Source organism: Xenopus laevis, chromosome 9_10L, assembly GCF_017654675.1.
Source record: "Xenopus laevis strain J_2021 chromosome 9_10L, Xenopus_laevis_v10.1, whole genome shotgun sequence".
In the NCBI taxonomy this organism is placed as follows: domain Eukaryota; kingdom Metazoa; phylum Chordata; class Amphibia; order Anura; family Pipidae; genus Xenopus; species Xenopus laevis.
Genome location: NC_054387.1, coordinates 36453766 through 36475971, shown reverse-complemented (window position 1 = coordinate 36475971; position 22206 = coordinate 36453766). Strand labels below are relative to the sequence as shown.

Genomic DNA, 22206 nt, shown 5'->3' with positions numbered 1-22206 from the left:
GTACCCATTGGGCCCCAGGTACCCCAGTTTGATTCTGTTTACACATGCTTCTACAGTGTTTGTATCTCTCAAGATCAGCGCTGTATTCCTAAATAGACATCCAAGGCCCGTGTCTAGAGCTCCAGCTTTGGAGTGCAGCAATGATACTTTTTTTTGGTTTTGAAGACCATTTTTGGTGACATTTTTGAAGCCTGACACATAGTGGAGATACCAATGATCAAAATGGGAAAACCCCAATTATCTTTATATTTGGGTTAATAACTATAACGTCTATTATTGAATACCGGAACTGGTTTACATTCCATTTCTGTGTATGATTTGGTTCTTGTACAATAGGATATTTTATGACTGAAGTTCAAAGCTTTGTGCTTAATTGCCGGTGATCTTTATGGGCAATTTGTGTGGTGTGACTGTGTGTATGCTGATAGAAATGAACATTTGGGTTGTGTTGTTTTTTCATATCAATAGTGACAAATGTAATTAGTGAGGTTAATACAGTAACATGTTAGTGCAAGTTGGTTTCGATTAACTAGAAATTCACACATTTACTAAATACTGATATAACATTCATTACTGTGTAACAATTGTGCTGCATTAACTCAACAACACTAAACAACTCTAAATCCATTATTTGCAAAATTGTGTTTGGAATGTAACCTGTAGATGTGGACAGTGAAAGAAATGCAATTTCTGTAATATAGTTATATACGCCAACAGGGTGAAGCTACCAGGATACCACGTTCAGCTGCTGGTGTCCCTTAATTGAAAAATATCTACATTTAACATGCACTATCAGTTGCCTCGTTCCACTCCTGAAGGGGGTTATCTCCACCTTGAACTTTATGTTCTGTTTAGGTTTGATGTACGGCACCCTGGGTAGAATAAAAATATATGTTAGTTGCACACACTAATGTAAAATTATGTTTTCTATAGACAGTATGCACAAAAATGCATCTAAAGCCCAAAAAAAACCCAATGGCCTGAGATTTTTGTTTATACATAATTATAGAAGTCCTCTGCGGCTTCTACAGTAATGCCTGAGATGTTTCCCAGAGTGCCATTAATGTCTTATGGATCACTACTTACATAGCCGTGAGTTGCCGATCTACCAGTCCGGCTCCTTCCACTGCCACAGTACAGTCTTTGACAACAAAGGACAGGGGGTTTGTAAAACGGACCTCCACATTCATCTTCTTGTTAAGTACTGCCAACTCTAGGGGCTATTGAAGTAAAGGGAAAAGCATAAAAAATTAAAAAGAAAGACATTTAGGGGCAGATTTATCAAGGGTCGAATTTCGAAGTGGAAAATACTTTGAAATTCGACCATCGAATAGAATCCTCCGACATTCGAATTCGAAGTCGGAGGATTTTATTCATCATACGATCGTATTCTGACCGTAGTACTTCGAATCGTACAGTTCGAACGATTTTATCGTACGATTTTCCTTAGAATATAAAAAACTTAGAAAATTGCTCTGGAAGGTCCCCATAGGCTAACATAGCACTTCAGCAGGTTTAAGTTGGCGAAGTATTGAAGTCAACACTTTTTTAAAGAGACAGTACTTCGATTATCGAATGGTCGAATAGTCAAAGATTTTTACTTTTAATCGATGTCTAAGTAAATTCGAAGTCGTAGTATCCTATTCAATGGTTGAAGTATTCAAAAAATTACTTCAAATTTAAATTTTTTTAACTTCGAAAATCCCCTCGAATTCACTTCCACCCTTGATAAATCTGCCCCTTAGGGTCTTATTTATCATAATTCTGATTTGTGTAATTTTACAATTTTTTTCTACTTCGAATAAACTCACGATTAAGATAAACAGGAATGTTTCCTTATTTATTAAAAAAATCTGAATATAACAAACTCAAATGATTGAAATCATTGAAAAAACGTTGAATACATCAAAACAATCGAGTTGAACGCTGAAATGTAATAAATAGTTTAAATTTTGCCTATGATAACTCCCATTGACTTCTATATGATCTTGCAAGCATTTAGATGCCACTTTTTACATTCGAGTTCTCTTGGTTTAATAAATACTTGATTTTAAATTATAATTTCAGTTTGTGCAAAAAAAACTCGAACTGTGGTAAGATTCGAACCTAGATAAACCAACATTCCTTCTTCTTAATAACACATGCCAATAACACACACCAGTATACTGAATATTACCTTGATGCTTATGGGTGGGTTGTCTAAGACTAGTTCCTTAGTTATAACCACTTTCTTACGGAATGGTAATTCACAAACAGCAACCACCTGTATCATGTTTCCATCAGTTAGAAAGTTGCCATAGAGGGTGTATGGGATTTGCAAAGATATATGTCCTTCTAAAAAACAAATATAAAAAAATATATATATATTAGCGTATTATCTATATGTTACAGTCATTTTTTGCCACCTAGCTTACATGGAAAAAGGTTACCAGAAAAATCATAAATATATAGATCTCTTTTAAATAAATAAATTCAAATAAGGAATGTCACACAATAATCTATGCTCTTAATGTTTATGTTTTGCATAACCCGTTAATGAATACAGACCTCAGACACTGTAATTATATTAGAAAGCAAGTGAGCATAGTCACAGTCACAAAAGGAACAAAGGAATATAAATAGAGCAAAATATAAATAGAAAATTCCACTCATTTAGACAACGTGGAATTCAGAGTTATAATAATCATACCTTGACTTGGGTTGATAATTAGAGATTTTTGATCCTGAAAGATGTCATTTATATGTCTTCCCGTATACAGGATGCAAGAAGCGGTTAGGTTTACAGTTACTTGTCTGTGGTAAGGAGTGAGGTTCTTTAGGGATAAGAGAAGATTAATGTCATCTCCCACTGCTAGTGGACCAAGGAGCTTGAATTTTCCGGCAATATCTGGCCCATCTAAGGGGGGTCTCTCTGGGTATGTATTGAGTGGCGGAGGTCTCTCTGGGAATGTATTGAGTGGCGGAGGTCTCTCTGGGAATGTATTGAGTGGCGGAGGTCTCTCTGGGAATGTATTTACAGGTGGTCTTGGATTATATACTCTTTCTGTAGATCTTGAACGGAATCCATTTGCAACCCCTCTTGGATACAGTGTGTTGGATCTGGGTCTTGATGGCAAGTCAACTGCTGAAGGTATTGAGGCTACTGAATTTGACATGGGTCTGGAAAGTGGTACATTTGGTGTAGGTCTTGGACGTAACGTATTTGTTGTTGGCCTTGATGGCAAAGTATTTGATCGCGGCCTTGAGTTTTCTATAGTGTCCATTAAGACCTCATTTGTTACTCTTCTATCTCTCGTGCTATTTACATCATTAGATCGCTCTGCTGGTGCTCTATAATTAGAGAGTCTTCGATTGGCTTTCTCAAATACCTCCCTTTCTTTAGGGGAACCTGTTTTGGTGAATACATAAGGTTTGTTACTGTGATATATTGTTCAAATAATGTGGCTTTTTTGGATAAATAGGTGGCAGAAGCAATTTGTATGAAAGGTTTTGTGTATCACTGTAAGTTTTCTTCTTCACTGGTTGAGTTATACAATATGATACAGCCCACTTGCCAAGTGCATGGTGCCTATAATGTTTTTTTTACTCATATAGTATCTACAGTCACTGATTCAAATATGCTTTGTGACATTCAAATACTGTAGGTGTTTCGTAAAATGTCTGTTGTATTTATATTTCAGGTTTTGCTACAATTTTGGGGAAAATACTAGATATATTCCATGGTCTTTATTTACTCACTAATAACCCTCAAGAATCTATACATAAAGTTTAAGGATCTGCTCTGGGCCAGTGTAATTGCCTTTGAGACAATACAGCTACAGTACAGTAGGTAGGTTATGGCAGATCTCCCCAACTGGAGACCTGCAGGCCACATGTGGGCCTCCCATAAATTCTGGTAGATGGCCCAAAAGCTCCAAAATAGTATACCAGTATCCGTTCCATTACTAAGGGGCATTACTATAAAGCTATGCACAATAGTAGCGCTAAAAACTCAACACATTCCTAGGGGCATATTTATAAAGGTGCGTAAAATGTTTTACACCTGGTGCAAATAAAAGTTGTATTAATAGAGTGGTCAACTGATTTTGATATTCCTCAGAAATGTACACCTATTTTAAACCAATTTAGGGCTGTTATTGGAGCTGAGGGACACATTTCTTGATAAAAAAAAGTGATATAAATACTGCACAACTTTAGGCATGGTCTATTTGGAGTGGGGCCTATTTAACTTTTTCCGGAGTGTTATACATTGTATATAAGTAGTACTATCAATCATAAGGGATGTGTTAATCTGCAGCACAACTTTTGTGGCTTTCTATTAAGAGAACCTTTTGGACACACCTGGTCAGTTTATACACTGGACTTTTTTGATAGTAATTTTATAGGAAAAGAAACAACCCCCTTTTGGTGTGAACTAATTCAGTTGGTCTTATGTAAAATTAAATGTCAATATATACAGTATATAATATTATCTTACCTTCTGGATATTTGTAGCTATGTGTAATATCCACACGGTCATTACTTCCTACAGCCTTGGTGCTAATAAATTGTCCCACGGCTTTGGTGTCACTGTGGGCCTGCTCCTTTCTGCCATCTTTGTGACAGACCCAAGTAACACGATCAGCATTCACCTCAGAGTAGACAAATGGGGTGTCATATGGCAGGTGCACATCTCCCTCTTTCACAGCGTTAACTGAGGTAGGGCCACAGCGATAAACATCTGAGGAAAAAGACATAAATAATATTGCTAGTAACATTGCTAAAATTCTGTAAATATTGTTCATGCAACCTGACTGTTCCAAGGATCTGGGTTTTATATATGTAAAATCAAAGCTGATCTTTTCTCTGTTTTGCCCATTATATAGACAGTAATGCATTACTAAACAAAATTTCGATTTTTTTTTCAAAATTTACATTGACAGGAGCGCGAAATAACTATTAATTGACAGTTGAGACATTTATTCTGGCTAAACTTTAAAGGGCCCACACTGACCCAAAATATCACCCCCCACCACAGCTAAAGACTGATACAGAAAGTGCATAAGGGAAACCAACAACTGAATTCAGGACACTCGTGAGATAGGAGTGCATATGAGCATATCCCAATAAGGCTGAATGTTTTGTGATGCAGTGGCCCAACTCCACCCAGCAGTCCTCAAGGAGAGCAGTTGCGTGAGGCCCAAAAACTTACAACTTAAAATGTAAACTATCTTAATAGTATATCTAACACTTTATCTGAACTGTGGAAAGAGGAGAACTTATGTAGTAGTCTTATTTTTTCTATTTTTGGACTACGTTGGATTTAGTTTACATGGAACCAGATCCAAACCTTAATTTGCATATTCAGATATGAGCAAATTATTGTGTGCAAGGTAGAGGTAAAATTACAGCTATAGGATCCATTATCTGGAAACCCGTTATCCGGAAACTCAGAATTACAGAAAGGCCATCTGCCATAGACTTCATTATAATCAAATAATTCAAAATGTTGATTTCCTTTTTCTCGGTAGTAATGAAACAGTATCTTGTACTTGATCCCAAGATATAAGAAATCCTAAGTGGATGCAAAACAATCCTATTGGGTTTAAAGGGGAACCGTCTCCCAAAAAAAAACCCATTCCAAATCCTATTTAATCACATTAGTCAAGCAAAATAAACTTTAATTACACTACATAAATTATTTGAATCTTGCTTCCTTCAATCAGGGATTTCATAATTATAGCAAGCAGGCAGCAGCCATTTTGTGGACACTGTTATTAAGGCAAGCCTTGCATCATCTCAGAATCTTGTTTGTGCACCAGATGGACCCGATGTCCATCCCCATGCCTAGGCTACACAATTAAATGGTTAAGAGAACTGGGGGAGAGCAGTGACATCTAGTAAGTGCTGAATGGAAAGTGAAAGTAATTGACTGCCCCGCCTCTATGCCCAGGGCAAAGAGGAGTGACAGACAATATTTGATTGACAGCTGAGATTTTTAAATGAGCTTACAACAGCTATGAATGATTTAATAAAAAATAGAAATTGGATTTTATGTTTAATTTGAAAAGGACTTTTATTATACAGATTTGTGTGTCTGGGTGACAGGTCCACTTTAATTAATGTTTAATCATTTTTAGTAGACTTAAGATATGGAGATCAAAATTATGGAAAGAACACTTATCTGGAAAACCCCAGGTTCAGAGCAATCTGGATAACAGGTTCCATACCTGTATTAAAAATAGGTACAATCTACAAAACCGAGCACAGAGTGTGCCTTTTAAATACAGCACTGCTGAACTCAGGCAGCAGTACAGTACTTGTGTCCAGGCCATTGTGGTGCTTTGCACCATACAACAGACTAAATATTAAAGTTAGAAGGCTGGTAGGGGGTGTTATGTGGCACACGTAGGTGCTAGCCTTTATGAATACTGCACTTCTAAATGCTGGCAATGTTGTATGCATGGGGGGGGGGGAAATTAGGTCAGACCTCTAGAATTGTTTTGGCTTTTTCTACTCCCTTTACTTTCAAGCCCACAACCTGAATTAAAATGACAGCGTTATCAGTTGTAGGTCATGCTATTTGGTTGCCTATAACTAGCACTGACTTTGACTCTGTTCTTGAGGGGTTGAATCTAGGACCTGCCAGCCACCGTAGAACTGTCCCAGATCTTTACGCAAAAACCAGGATTCATCCCAAACATGAAAATTCCTGAAAAACAATAACAATTTAAATTATATCAGTTAGCATCTGCTTAGTGATGTAATTTCTGTCACATGACACATAACTTGTGTACTATAATAAATAATATAGCCCCAGTTGTATAATTTGAGGGTAATAGAAGTTACCTCTGAGCTGACCTTATAAACGCACACTATGGGGTAAATTATTCACTATATATTTTACAATAGGGGGCACATTTTTCCCTATATATATTTTTATGTAATTATAAAATTGGTATGTTGTTGATAGCCTAACAACTGTGGATATCTGTGATAATCTTTAGACTATTTCCTTTAGCAACCCAAACTGTGTGGTTATTTGAATATCATAGTTCCTTAACGAGTAAGTAAGGTCATTCTAACAACCACACCAGATTGAACTCCCACGCAGTACATAGACTTTTTATAGAAGCATAATGTGTATTAAGTCATTGCAATGGCCAGGTAAATGTATTTTACTGTATTTGTTGCTATATTATTACCAGATACTGTCATCAGATATTTCCATGAACTTTCCATCATTATCGTAGTGCAAGTCAACGCATAGATTTCCATCGGTGTTGTGGGCAGAGTTAAAATTTGTGATCACTCTGGTTGGAATGCCCAGGCATCTGAGGGCTGAAGAAATAACCCAAAGAGAAAAGCATCATGATTATTTCTATGCATTGAGACAAGTAAATACGTGCAGATGAGATTTTATCTATAACAATATGTTACTATAAACTTTTATATTTAGTTAAGGTTCTTTGTAATCAGGGTCAGACCCGGCCCAGCCGCAACCCCCCTTCGGTCCCCCCCTGTGTAGCTTTCGCCGGCTCGTGGCTGTGGCCGGGGCCAGGGAGGGAGAACGGGGGCAGTGTCAATAGCGGGTCTGAACCGGGAAGACCCACCAGATTTCTTCCCGGTGTCCCGACAGTCCAGTCCGACCGTGTTTACAATATTTTACTTATGCTCTACCAGTAAACCATGAGGCACAGAAAAGTGTTGAAAGTGCATTATATCAAGAATGGCGGTTGAGTAGAGGATATGAGCTAGTTTGTATTCATATATTTTGTAGATGTGCAGGAAGCATTAACAGTGTCTGTGGATTGTATCAGTTGTTCAAAAGTAATTGTCAAATCGCAATTAAAGGCACTGCCATCTGATAATAAATGTCACAAAGCCCTGGTTCTTAATAAAATTTGTTTCTATCAGCCTTCCAACTGGATAAACTAAAAGTTGCCTCCTGTGATTTCTCTTTTTGATATTTTTAGTACCAAAATAGAAATAATTAAACCTGGCATAGGGAAGAGTAGCTTCTTCAGTTACAATTTAGACTACTTATTCTCTGCTCTGCTCAGCTGTCATTTTGAAGTTGCACTGAATGTTGAGCATTCCCCTTCAGCAAAGCACATGGACCCTTCCTTTAAGTTGTCATTAGAGAAGCCAATGTTGTATTTTGCAAATGGAACAGGAGGCATTGTGAAGATACTATTTTTATTGGAAGATTAGCTGCTGTCCATATATTTTTTCCATTAGAGAAGCCCAGCAGTTCCCAAGGAGAGCAGTTTTGTGAGGCCCAAGTATTTGTTACTTAAAATGTAAAATATCTTAAAAGTATATCTAACACTTTATCTATCACTTTCATTCTTCTAAAGAACTGGGCGAAGAGGACCACGTATGTAGTGGTCTTCTTTTTATTGTAACAGTATTTTTGGACTAGGACTTAATTTTTTGAATTTAGTTTACATGGAACCAAATCCAAACTTTAATTTGCATATTCAGATAAGAGTGAAATTCCCCAAATTTGCTTTAATGTATTTAAATGTTATCTTTGATAAGTCAATGAATTAATATCTCAAGATTTTAAGGGTTTGGATTCAATAGGCTGATCGTAAAGAATTCAGCAAAAAGTGCTGGGGTTTAGCCAAATCCCATAAGAAATGCTTGTGATTCCCTACCAACATACTGTACCTGTGCACATGACAGCTGCAAACACCCAACACTGCCCATATTTAACAGGCTTATAGCCTTCCTTTTGCCACTTCCAAAGAATTTCCACACTTCCAGTCCAAGTGTTTGGGTCAACACCATCAGAAAATTCTTTTTCCCATTTTCCTTCAAGCACACCATAGTCATCATTGCTGTTGATCTGTTGGGATGACATGAGTTTTACAAAAGAACCTTCTTGGTTCTAAATAGAGACTGCACAATACACACTTGAACTGTGTTACCCAAACAAAGATGGTTTAAGAGAATTAACAAGTTTGTTTTTATTTAATACTCAGTTGTTGTAGTTAATTTAAGTTACCTTTACCCATATTTCAAATCATGATTACAAACTTGGAATTATAAACACTCAAAACTACCAGACATGCTTTCCCTTTATATACCCTTTTTGGATTTCCACAAAAGATTTAGGGTTTTCCAGAATGGATCAATGTTATCAGTGACTGATTTAAAGTCACTTTATTTTCAGACAAGGGGAAATTGAAAAGTCACCATAATGGGTAGTCACTGATGTATGCCATGCCTATATTGAGCTAAAGAATATTGTTTAAATGCATATCTTAGTGAAAGGAAATGATATCCCATTGGTCAGTAACAACAATAAATAAATTTATTCATGTATATTGGCATGCTAGGTATTTTGTATCCAGTACCTGCAGTATATATTTTCTTTTAAACTAACTGTCTGTTCCTGAAATAACCCCCAATCACCGAATCTTCTGCTAGAAGCCCTCTTTAAGGCACTACTCCTATTGGAGGCTACACATTTTTTTTAAAAAAATGTTCCTTTTTAAATTAATGAGCTCTTTTCTAATAGTGATTGGTGATATTTTTTATTTTTGGATATTTATAATTGAGTTTTTTATTGTAGGCTGGCCAGATACAGGTTTAACCCCTGTACATGTCCTGGTTCAGGGTAATGGTATGCATGGCTATTTTGGGTGGATTAAATGCTACTTTGGTCCAAAAATGCAGCATTAAAGGATCAAAATAGCCACACAATGAGTTCCATAGAAGCCATGGATACTAAAAAGTGCAAGTCGATATGTAACACTGCAATTGCTTTTGTCTGACGCGCCTGAAATGGCATTTTGGACATACCTAAAGACATACTTAGGTTTACCAAGATATTATTTATTAATTGAGACATGGAAATCTGGAGTCAAGGACACTTCAATGTGAAAGTAAACATTTTTGTATTAATATATACTAATATATTTGTATTAATTAATATTCTAGAATAGCCACAATAAGACCAGAGTGTCATCATCACAGTCCACGACCTAACCAGCATTCCACACCCATAACCAGAGATGAACTGATCTGTCTTGTTTTGCTTCACCACAAATTTGCAAAACTGAGAAAATTTGCAAAATGTATTCAACACTTAACAATGCAAAACAATCTGCAAAATCTACCATCAACCCTCAGAATAATTGCATTTTTGTCGGACTCTATATCTCTGTACAGGTTTGAATGCAGGTTGTTGGGGGACAAACATTAAAGAAAGGAAGGTGATGGAGCTTTGATTTTTTAATGATATGGCTCAATTATGTAAAATGGGTGAATATATATTTAAATTCAGACTCCAAATTTTTGTCCCAACAGTTACAGTATTTCCTGCATTTTAAACCATTTTACCATAAATTCCAATGAATAATGGCAGATTTCACACATTGTTTTTGCTTATGTTACACTAACTTTTGTCAGTTTTCCTAAAAATGTCTATTTGTCCCTGATTTTTCATGTTCCCAATTAATCTGGTTACCTGAACACTTATTTATCTATACATATATTCTATATATTTTGTAATATTGCTTACCATAGCACTAATAACTCTTCCCACATACATTGGACTGTTTCTTTTGGAGCAGTCTGCAGCTGGATCATTACGATAGTTCAAGCTTCTGTCCAACATATCCAGGCAGATGTTCAAGATATTGCTTTCAAACTGGCCAATTAAAAACAGAAGATGGATACCACTATTACTACAGTGTAGATATCTTCATACAGTGCAACGTAACTCCCATGCAGTGACCCACATCAACCAATCAGAGCTTAGCTTGAACCAGTTTAGTGCACATAGAATAATAAAAGCACCTGTGTAGTTGTTTATTATGGAATATTACTGCCCAATGCTAATAAATAACCATGCTGTTTTCTTTTAATGAAGAAACAGACAAAAGTTCACTCAACTTAAACCAAGATTTCAGGAACAGAACAAAACCCATGTTATTATTTTGATGATGGTACCTTTTAAATCCTTTACACTAAAGCTAAAAGTGGTAAGGTATAATTAGAGGCAATTATAGCAAATGAAGACAGATTACCTGACCAAAGTTCCAGGCTAGGCTTGCTATATGCTTCTCACTACCGATAAACACAAGTCCATTGTCATTCAGAACATATTCGTTCCTCTCATCTTCATTAGTCATGTATACCTCATCATCTAAGTAAGTAAAGCCATGTTAATAAATAAAATATATTTGTAGTACAGGGACATGTTTTTGCTGGCATGCATGTATTTTTTTTTTTTAATTCTATGTACCTAGCTCTTGGCAAAATGGGCTCCAAGTTAAAGACAACTAAAAGCCAACAAATGGACATTGAAATGTACGAGTCTATTTTCCACCATCTTGAAGAAAGGGATCTGCCATTTCTTCAGGAAGCTTTGTTCAACAGTTCTTATAGTTGTTGACTGTTTTATCATTTAAAGTACAGGTATGGGACCTGTTATCCAGAATGCTCGGGACCTGGGGGTTTTCGGATAACAGATCTTTCCGTAATTTGGCTCTTCATTTCTTAAGTCTACTAGAAAATCACGTAAACATTAAATAAACCCAATAGGCTGGTTTTACCTCCAATAAGGATTAATTATATCTTAGGTTGGATCAATTACAAGGTACTTTTGTATTAATAAAAAGGAAATCATTTTTAAAAACTTGGTTTATTTGATTATAATTGAGTCAGTGGGAGATGGCCTTTCAGTAATTTGGAGCTTTCTGGATGAAGGGTTTCTGGATAATCAGATCCCATACCGTACCACTTTTCACCTATGCAGTTGATTTGTATGATTTGTTCTATTGGTAAATGCTAAATGTTTAAAAGTAAAATTACTTTGAGATAAACATTCTTCTAGAAGATATGATTAAAAAATACTATCCACTCACTATCCCTTTAATGATTAGCATTTATGCAATTATTATATGTCATTTATGGGTCTATCCAAGAATTACCGAGGCACCAGGGGTTAAAAAGCAGGATGAATTTTCCAAGCGAGTATGTGGATGTATGCCCCATTATTGAAATCTGGACAGTGAGGTTGTAGCGTCCTATGACTGCATTGGCTGGGCTGGACATTATAATTCGTAAAGTATTGCCAGGAGCGCTCTCCAGGACAGCACTCCACATTCCACTGGACCACGAGTTTGACAGGCCAAATTCCACATTGATGTTGTAAAACTTTGCGTTCAAGGGACCTTCAGGAAAAACAAGAAACAGAAACAAACTTTTAAGGAACGAAACAAGGGTTTGGACATTTCTAGGAAAGGATAATTGTAGCTGAATCGGGCAACAAGTAACAGGTTTTGTGGTTGCCAATGGCAGTCTTTGGTAGCCACATTCTTTTTGTAATCCAACAGCATTTAGAAGGTAAATTACCCCCATTAATGAAGACTAACATCCTTATTTTTAAAGCAGATGAGTATATCTATGATTTTAAAGCAACAGAAAGAAGGGGCTAATTCCTGGTTTTATTACAGTGACTATATCTGGGTGCTAGCGACACCGAGTTTTGGCTGAATAGGCAGAAAGCATGAGTGACATTGAGTTTAATCATTGGTTATTATGTGGCGAAACACAGGTAATTATTTACCGGTCTGTGCAGTGAAGATGATGCTGTCCCATTCCTGAATAGGCCTGTCAAAATCCAGAGTTATCCAAAACGACTGCCCTCTCCGTAAAATTAGGTCAGGGCTGTTATACATTTCCGTGTGATGCCCTTTCCTGTTGGATTCTAGACAAAATAAACACAGCATTAATATAGTTCACACATATGTCAATGTCTTTCACTCACTGCATTGCCACTACCACAATACAATTTACCTCTGTACTGAATTCTACTCTCTCTATACAATACATACATATTCTTGTTATTGCTACAGTATTTAGAACTCATTTTGCTGGCCTCTGGCTTTTCACATGGCTACCACTGCTTCCTAATTTTTACAAGGCATGTTGCTTTTTTTTCTGTATGTGTTTCTGTAAGGTTCTAAATGTCTATGCATGCTTTAAGATCTAGAAACACAAGCATTGGCTATATACAAACAAATACAACAGAAGAAAACCAATACCTGAAACTGATGCAAAATGAAAACAACAGAACATAGAGTTTTGTGTACAGTATCCACTCATCCGAGCCTACTGATATTATACGGATTATTTCTAGATTTGCTAATGAATGGTGGTTTTCAGAGGTAATGGGTCAGATTAATTCAATGAGAAAAAAACTTTTCTCCTACTCTCAATTCTGTTGGACTTCAGTGGAGTTTCTTTGTAATAAGGAAGGAGTTTCATATCATCCCTAATTTTATTTTCAATATTAATTGTAGTTGTGAAGACCTGATTCATACTCTTAAAGCAATATAAAATGGAAATGCTGCTTGACGGATTACTTGCATTAAAGAACCAGAACCATGTAGGAACCCTACATTAAATTCACTTGTGGCTTGGTCCATCTCCTACTAGACTATTTTCCCTCTATTTATAAGTCCCTGTACCTGTATCCATAGTTACCTGGGTGGGATAGTTATTCTCCTGTTGCCCTAAGGAAGGGTTGAGTATTTTCTGTTAACTTTATTACAGTCACTGTAGATCCAGGTCTCTTCCTCTTTGGCATCCATCTTCTGACCAGGGTGGATGCCTGCTTGGCAGCCTGGGACAACAAGGCCCCAGTAGTGCCAAAAAGGTACAACCCCTTTAGTGAAGTTAGGAACAGGGACCCCAGAAACGAGGTTCTTAGATAGCAATAGGACTAGCTATGGCATAACCATTCTAGGAGTGTATGTTAGGCAGAATAGCTAGATACAGTCGATTTGATAGCTGGAGGTAGCTCTCCCTAAACCAAGGGTGCCCAAAATGTAGATCGGGATCTACCAGTAGACCTTTAGCTGGTGATCAGTAGATCTTAAGACACTGTCAATAAACAGCTTGTCTATATCCCTCTCCTGTTTTGTGCTTTTCATTCAGATATGCATGTTAAGGTTACATAAGAAATATAGGTTTGTTAAATAAAGCAATATAAATTCTCTCATAAATCAATATAATATTTAAGTAATATTTTCCATGGAACAGAATGCTAACAATGTTTTTATGGATGTAGATCATTATGGGACAACATCACTAAGGGGCAGATTTATCAAAGGTCGTGGTGAATTTTCGAATGAATAAAATTCGAATTCCGAGCTATTTTTTTGTGTACTTCCACTAGGCAATAGTCCAAATTCGATTTGAATTTGAAAAAAATTTGAAAATTCAAATATCAAATTTTTATGTACTGTCGTTGACCGTTCACAATGTAAAACCTGCCGAATTGCTGTTTTTGCCTTTGGGGTACCTCCTAGAACCTATTTGGAGTCAATTAGTGGATTTTGAAAAATCAAAGTTTTTTTGGGGAAAAACTGTGAATCGAATTCGATTGAATGCGATATTCCTTCGATTCATACTATTCGAATTCGGCCAAAAACTGAACTATTCGGCCAATAAAAAAACTTAGACTTAATTTCGTTTGGTCTTTTTGAATTTGGATTTCAACGTTTTTTCAATTCGAAATTCGACCCTTGATAAATATGCCCCTAAGAGTAGACCTCACATTAGTAAAGTATGAGCACTCCTGCCCTAAACAATACTGGCCTTAAAGTGAAGGGACTACAGAATGAATAGGGATTCATGCTATAATTTACTCCTCTTTCTCCTGGAGGGGATCCAGACCACTAGCTGGTACAGTAGGTGCCAGACCTTTGCCACAGTGGTGTCAGTGTCATGCTCTGCCTGTGATTTACTGCTGCTTTCCATCTACCTCAAAGTATGTTGTGAGTATTAACCCTGTGGCATGTTTCAATAAACGTTTTGTTCCAAGTTTAAGAACTTCTGGAGTCCTATTAATCTAATGTGTGCAACAGAGAGGTGTAGTTCCACCATGCCACACTGTGTCTTCACACAACATTGCGAAGGTTGAGTAAGAAAAACTGTTCCTACCAGCTAAGCTATGATATAAGCCAATATAGTTTTACAGCCATATCATATCCTTTATCCCAGATAAAAACTTCTCCTCCCCCATTTGTTCCATAATTAGACCTTTCTATTTGCTCCCCTAATTTGTCATCATAATCCCCAAGCCCCATTACCAAGTCCCTCAGTATTTCACCATACATTTTACATGAGAAGATGAGCATGATAACAAAAGGGAAGCAATGTATGTTATCTTATATAAATTTGTTATTCTACTCATTTCATACACAGGATCACCAGAACTAGTGATGGGTGAATTTGCGACGTTTCGCTTCGCGAAAATTCGCGAAATGTCGCCGGCGTCTCGTTTTTGACACCTGCGACCATTTTTGACGCCGGCACCCGTTTTTGACGGTGAATTTACGTGTTTCGCGAATTTATTTGCTGGCGGAGAATCGTGCAAATTTGCCACGAATTTGCGCCTGGCGAATAAATTCGCCCATCACTAACCAGAACTTAAAAAGTTACTACACTTTATTACCCCACTTGTTCTTCTTAAGCCTTCTGCACAACTTATCAACCTGTCCGTGTACAATTAACTGTCAGCCATTAAGATCAAGTTATAAAACACATTAAAATGCATTTTTCACTTCTGTAACTACATGGAATTTACAATAAGGGCCGTCATGCTTATTGCATTTTTACAATAGTATCTCAAGGTAAGCTTGTAACTTTCGAGGATGTAAACCCAAAACCCCTGACCTTTTTGTCTAAGGAAAGAAAAGTGTAAGCAACTTTTCCATTTACAGTCATAAATATGTTAGGTGATTTAAGTTATTTGTATATGAAATTGCTACTGAAAGAAGGAGCTGTCTCTATATTTTTTGCTCATGGTAACCCCGCTTGAAGTATCCTTTACTGGTCTCTTTTGTGAATAGCAAATAGCTTTATAGGGTTGATATGGGTTACTAGGCTTGGGACAAACTTGCACCTGTTATTACATTAACCCCCTATTTGTATTTTTGATTAAGCTGGCCATAGACGCAAAGATACCATTGTAAGAAACGAAGATCCGTACAATTTTCTTACCACGTGCGGAGTGTTCCATCATTTTTCATACCATGGTAATCAGTTATTCAGACTAGCGGACAGGTTAAAAGATTTACAGTATATCTACTGATAAGATCTCTGCATGTATGGGAGATTGTCATTACTATTTGTCAGACATAACGTTACAGCAATACAATTGCTGTCAATTAAAGGCCTAAGCATCATTCTACTACTTTTTTACTACTGAATGGTTAGTTGCAGGTTGGAAGATAGGAAAGGACGACCATTAGTGATGGGCGAATTTGGGCCATTTCTATTCGCTGAAAAATTTGCGTCTCGTTTTTGACGCTGGCATCCGTTTTTGACGACGTGTCCATTTTTTTTTGACGCCATGCAAATTCGCAGCGAATTCGTGCCTGCCGAATAAATTCCCCCATCACTATCGATCATTCAATCTACATAGGCTAATAATCTGCACGTCTATGGCCAGCATTACTTTTATAGTTAGTAACAGTTGTGTAACTGGAAGATACTGGTTTCAACAGCAAAATCATTTGCCTTCCTAAATTTTGAGAATAAAACATTGTTTATGAAAGTGCCAGTACTCAGTAAGTGGCCCTCTAGGCTCCCTAGTAGTTGCACGGTTTTCTTTCTCTCTAGTTATGCTCTTGTTTAGTCACCAATCCTGCCACTTAACTTCTTAATTTTGTCCTGTGTTCTGCCTCTACACAAGTGAGAGAGTGTGTCCATAATACTAATAGGCCCCAAACTGCAGGTCTGCCCCTTGAATATTTTCAGGCTGCACCCGTGCCCGTAGTGACAGATAGAAGTCATTGTTGTTATCAGGGGTGGAACTGCTAGGGGGTTGGGTGCCGCTGCACCGGGGCCTGCCCCCACAGGGTCCACTGGAAGGACTGCAGGAATGCTGTAACACAATGTTTTGTGCTGTTTCTCCCAATATCAGTACATACGATAGGGAGGGGGGACCCTGTGCATTCTGGAAAGGTATTGTTACATACCGATTATCAGCACCAGGCAATCTAGGCAACCTGGCCAGTTGCTGCACCCAATAGATGCCCATGCGCGTGAAAAGGGAGCATGCGTGTCAAAAAGGATGCAGCGAGAGAGGACTGGACTAGGGTACGAGGCAGAGAAGATATGTACCTGGCAACCCCCAGCTTTGTGCCCTAGGCATGTACCAACCCCTAGTTCCGGCCCTGCTGGTTATCACTGTTTTTGGACACGCATGGCGAAAGGCATAGCTGTGTAGGTACTTATTGTCTACTATATAGCCAAATGTACCCATTCTGCTGATATCACTTTAACGGGAAACTGTACCCCTGAACATTACAGGTTTAACACATCACCCAAATAGCCCATATTTAAAAATGTTTTTTATGTACAGTAAATAAAGAATTTATATAAAAGTGTTATTATTATACAAATTACAGTATCCAAAGATCAAACACCCAAAGTGCTAAAGTTCATCTGACTCTTTAAACTACCCTACCCTACAAACCATGGGCAAGCATAGTTGCTAGGTTACATTAGCCAATAAAAAGACAGGAGAATATGTTTATTCCCACACATCCACCTGTTATGGCATTAAAATCTACTTTTGCTCATTCCATTTTGGTGTTCTTTGGGCACACATGCAAAAACATCACAAAGTGGTGCCTCGAGATAAATGATGTGAAACAGAAATATTTCTTGATATCTATATGCCAAATTCCTCATGTTCTTTGATGGGTCACTTATTATGAAATAAATTATCTGATAAACTTTCTTTCAGAACACATAGTGGCAAATTCACTAAGCGCCGAAAATGCATTAGTGACGGCTTTGTCACACTTTGCCACACTTCGCCAGGGCTGCACAAATTCACGAAGATCCGAAGTTGCGCACAGGTTACCGAACGGTTGCAAAGTTGCGCCTGCGATAATACGATAAGCAGCGATGCCTAATTAGCATACGGCGTGCAGTTAAAGTACAATGGACATATATGCTGCAGCAACTACATTACACTACACAAGGCCAGGGAACCTTAATAAAATTAAATAGAGGTCTTATATTGCCCTACACATGTGCCCACTGTAAAGTTTAGGTGCCAAATGTAAGGGGGGAAGGAGGGTACCCCCAAAAAATTTTTTGATCTTTTTCAGCCTATCACCCAGTAAAAAGTAAAAAAACTCCAGCGTTTTATTTTTGAATAAACTCCTATCTACTCTACATAGTTACATAGTTAAACCGGGTTGAAAAAAGACAAAGTCCATCAAGTTCAACCCCTCCAAATGAAAACCCAGCATCCATACATACACCTCTCTCTACTTTTAATTAAATTCTATATACCCAATTCTATATACTCTATTGCACTTCGACTTGTTTGAGCTGGCGCAAGTTAGTGAATTAGCGTAGTTACGTCCCTTCGCCAGAGCACAACTTTGCCTGGCGTTAGGGTGCGTAGTAGCGCTAGAGTAGGTCTATTTCGCTAGCGGATTTACGCCACCAACAGTTAGTAAATCGGTGAAGTGGCAAAATGACGTCACGCTAGCGAATTTTCACTAGCGTTAGCCACTTTGGCCTTTAGTAAATTTGCCCCATAGTTCCCCTTTATCTTTTGCCTCCCACAAACTGTGCTCCCAAACGAACTGTGCATGGTCACACCTTATAAGTTCAAAATTGTCTTTAATCAAATTTTGGAAAAAAATATTTCAGTTCAGTCATAATTTTACAGTGATGTAAGCCATGTACTAAATGTGTACTTTTTCCCTTTTTTAACAAGCCATCAATCATCTAAATGGGTGCTTAATATAAAAAAAAACAGTACTTGTTAGTCTAACTAAATTGCTAGGTGTTCATAGATTCATACTTGTCTGCCTAGACCACAGGTGCCTACTCCCTGGGTATCTAATCATAGTTCCTGTAAATTTGGTTGAGGAGAGATAATTCACAACCCATGCAATGGTTGATAATTCCATTGGATTCTAATTCTGTTGGGAGGTGGTACATACCATCACTACTAAAAATGATAGCCACTCTAGGATTTGGTTGATCCACGAGACAAGAGATTAATGAGAACAATTCAATAAAGATGGAGGATAATTGCAAAGCTACTGCACAACAGTGAACCTGTGATATTTTTTGAGAAGGTTGCTAAATAACTTGCCCAGATCATACACCAGAGAACCCTATATGTTCAAATTAGGATTGGAACCCAACTACTGGTGTGTTATAGGAATATATGCAACACGTCTGTTAAAATATACTGGACACATGAATGTTTATTCTGCTTGTTAAACAGACAGGGACACATGAGAAACATGTCCCTGTCTCATAGACCCACACAAGCTAATATACAATAGTAAAAATAGAGCACATAATGCTGTGATACAGTAGGTGAGCACAATGTGTTTTATCTATATGTGCCTCCCTCTGTTGGTAATATTTAGAACAGCACTAATACCTTCTATGCATTCAGAATGAACTCCTTTGACCATGTGTAAGTATGTAAAAATGTTATAGTGATTTTTTTCCTATGGGACTCAAAGCACTTAAAACTTTAGCATTCAATGAGATGCTATGATTGTCTTCAAAAGCCGGATATCTTTCGAGTCTGCTTTTAAAAACACCCAAAGTGTGTCCATGCCATTAAAATCAGTTCAGGCCTGACTCACTGGGGCAAATTCACTAACAATCGTAGTTTCGCCAGGCCGCGCTTCGCCGCACTTCGCCAGGCGTAGTTTCGCCAGCGCTTCGCAAATTCACTAAAATCCGAAGTTGCGCACAGGGGTAGCGTAAGGTTGCGAAGTTGCGCTAGCGTTGATTCGCTATGTAAAGCGAAGTTACGCTAGCGAAGGCTAATTTGCATAGGGCGCCAAATTCAAATTTCAATGGAGGAATACGTATCAGCACTACAAATGCCTAGAAAACCTTCAATTCAGCAAATAAAAATTTTATTTTGCCCTACACATGTGCCCACTGTCTAGGTAAGTTGCCATGAGTCAGGAAATGTAGGGGGGGAAGGAGGGGAGCCCCAAAAAATTTTTCGATCTTTTTCAGCCTATCACCCATCATGTAGAAAACATGCCAGCGTTTTTTGAGACTTAGAAAAAATTTTGACTTTATTTGAAGCAATCCCTATCTACTCTATTGCGCTTCGCCAGGTCTGAGGTGGCGAAGGAAGTCTAGCGTAAAAGGTAGCATTCAGTACACTGTGCGCGTTAGTGAATTTGCGTAGTTACTTCGCTAGCGAAAATTCGCCAGGCGTAAGGGTGCGAAGTAACACTAGCAAAACTACGCCAGCGTTCGTTAGTGAATTTGCGCAGTAACGAAAATGCCAAACGCTAGCAAAATAACGCTAGCGAAATAACGCTAGCGTTCGGCGCTTCGGCGCTTAGTGAATTTGCCCCAATATCTCTTAGTTAGTGTATAAACTTAAAGTTAACTGCATATTATATGTATACATTAGTATATTCATCCCACGTGATGGATGTGATTCCTGTAGAACTTTACATCTTCCCAATGGCCCCAGCGAATCATCACGGTCTTTCAAAATCCACACAAAGAACATCAGAGATGTCCTCTCTAATTTCTGTGTACAAAGTCTTTTTTTAGGGATATTTGTGGTCCCCAGTAACACAACAATGAAGAGTCCAACAAGTACATGCACAACCTACAATCCACACTCTCCTAAATTTGTGGTTCAGACCCCTCCCCTAGATGTTAGGGATTTTTTATAAAATGCAATGCAACATCTTAAAGGAACTGCACACACTCTATAAATATCTACCATGCAGAGGAGACTTTCCACCAATAATTGTGCATCAACTTTTGGAGAGTAACCCACCCTTCCTCATACAAATAAACAGCTCATATCGAAAAAATTAGCCTTCAAGAGTGTCCAGCACTATATATAAGCCTTGTGCATTTCCATGTAGCTCAATTATATCATCCCAGAATTCCATCAGTGTATAGAACCTCTGAATAGCCCCACCAGAGCATCATGACTTCCTGTTTTTAGAAAAAAAGCTTGTCAAGGTCCATAAAAGTCCCATCATACCCTCAGCTTTCCAGCCTGACCAGGATATTAAGCCTCTTAGTATTCTAAGTGTCCCTGCAATAGATAGCAGCCTCATAGAATCCTCAACACCACCAACATCTTCATAATACCCCTATAATTACAATTACACCAAAGCACTTTAGTATATGTATCAAGAAGGAAAAGCCCCCTAGTGACATTTCTGGCAACATCAATATACTAATAGCCTCAGCATTATATTTCACAACCCCTAATGTGACCGCCTGTCTTTAATGTATTTTACCTATAAATAGACAGGTTGCTTTGAGTTACTGAACTAAAACAAACATTGTAGACTATACCACATCAATCTCATAGTCTTCATCTGAAGCTCTGGCAAGGTTTTAGCCAATCCAAGTACCCACTGAGGTTCATAATGAGAAGGTGGATGTCGCACCTTGCGTAGAGAATTGTGTAAAATCATTCCAGTAGAAATCCAAAGGGAATCCCAGGTGGTTTCCTTAAAAGGTTTTTAGAAATGTTTGACTTACCTTCCATTGTAAAACTGTGTTTCTTCTACTTGTTGTGTCATGTACGGAAAGCTGAGGCAAACTACTCGCTTGCTGTGGATCTACCATTATTTGTATCATCCTTAAGTGGCCAGACTATTAAAATTCCACTGCCTGCGTATTTTATTGCACTATAAATGGGACATGCCTTCATTCTTCCTGGTGTGTTCCTCACAGAAAGGGCGGAAATGCAAAGTGGCCCATGTGATCTTTTTTGGCACGTCTATGGTGCTTATTAATTGAAGTACCATGCACACTTGTAAATGTTTACCCTAATTTCTAAAGTCAGTGCTTAAACCATTAGTTAAAATAAATCTGTTTTTACAAGCCCTTGGTTTGATTTCAGCCTAATCTCACAAACCTGCCTGGCCTAGTTCTACTAGTATTTACAGCATGTGATAGGCTGTCACAGTCATGTATTTACATGGGATACAGTCAGGAACTTCTTAGATGGGATTCTAATGATTCGTTTGTTCACTAGTTTTATTTTATTAGAATAATTTGGATACACTCAGTAAACTAGCATCTAACTATGCACTCAAGGTTTTGTATGGCCCCGAGAAAGTTCAGTTTTTTGGTCAGTGCTTATATTTTTCTGTGGAGCTATTTAGAATTCCAAAAATAAATCCTTCAACTGGCCACTCTGTCTTA

General features: G+C 37.8%; 1 protein-coding gene across 1 annotated transcript in view; it reads right to left on the bottom strand.

Annotated features, from left to right (window-relative positions):
- Nucleotides 1-21645, bottom strand: part of tgm3l.4.L (transglutaminase 3 like, gene 4 L homeolog) — a 50753-nt gene extending 29108 nt beyond the window's left edge. Inside the window, exons 1-13 of the mRNA XM_041576269.1 lie at nucleotides 21538-21645; nucleotides 12566-12706; nucleotides 11928-12170; nucleotides 11022-11140; nucleotides 10514-10642; nucleotides 8656-8833; nucleotides 7185-7320; nucleotides 6588-6691; nucleotides 4478-4720; nucleotides 2690-3388; nucleotides 2177-2334; nucleotides 1087-1220; nucleotides 729-872 (exon numbers count right to left, since the gene is read on the bottom strand). Coding sequence (XP_041432203.1) covers nucleotides 729-872; nucleotides 1087-1220; nucleotides 2177-2334; nucleotides 2690-3388; nucleotides 4478-4720; nucleotides 6588-6691; nucleotides 7185-7320; nucleotides 8656-8833; nucleotides 10514-10642; nucleotides 11022-11140; nucleotides 11928-12170; nucleotides 12566-12706; nucleotides 21538-21544 — 2435 coding nt within the window. The 5' untranslated portion in view covers nucleotides 21545-21645. The remainder of the gene's footprint in view (nucleotides 1-728; nucleotides 873-1086; nucleotides 1221-2176; nucleotides 2335-2689; nucleotides 3389-4477; nucleotides 4721-6587; nucleotides 6692-7184; nucleotides 7321-8655; nucleotides 8834-10513; nucleotides 10643-11021; nucleotides 11141-11927; nucleotides 12171-12565; nucleotides 12707-21537) is intronic.
- Nucleotides 21646-22206: the final 561 nt, after the last annotated feature.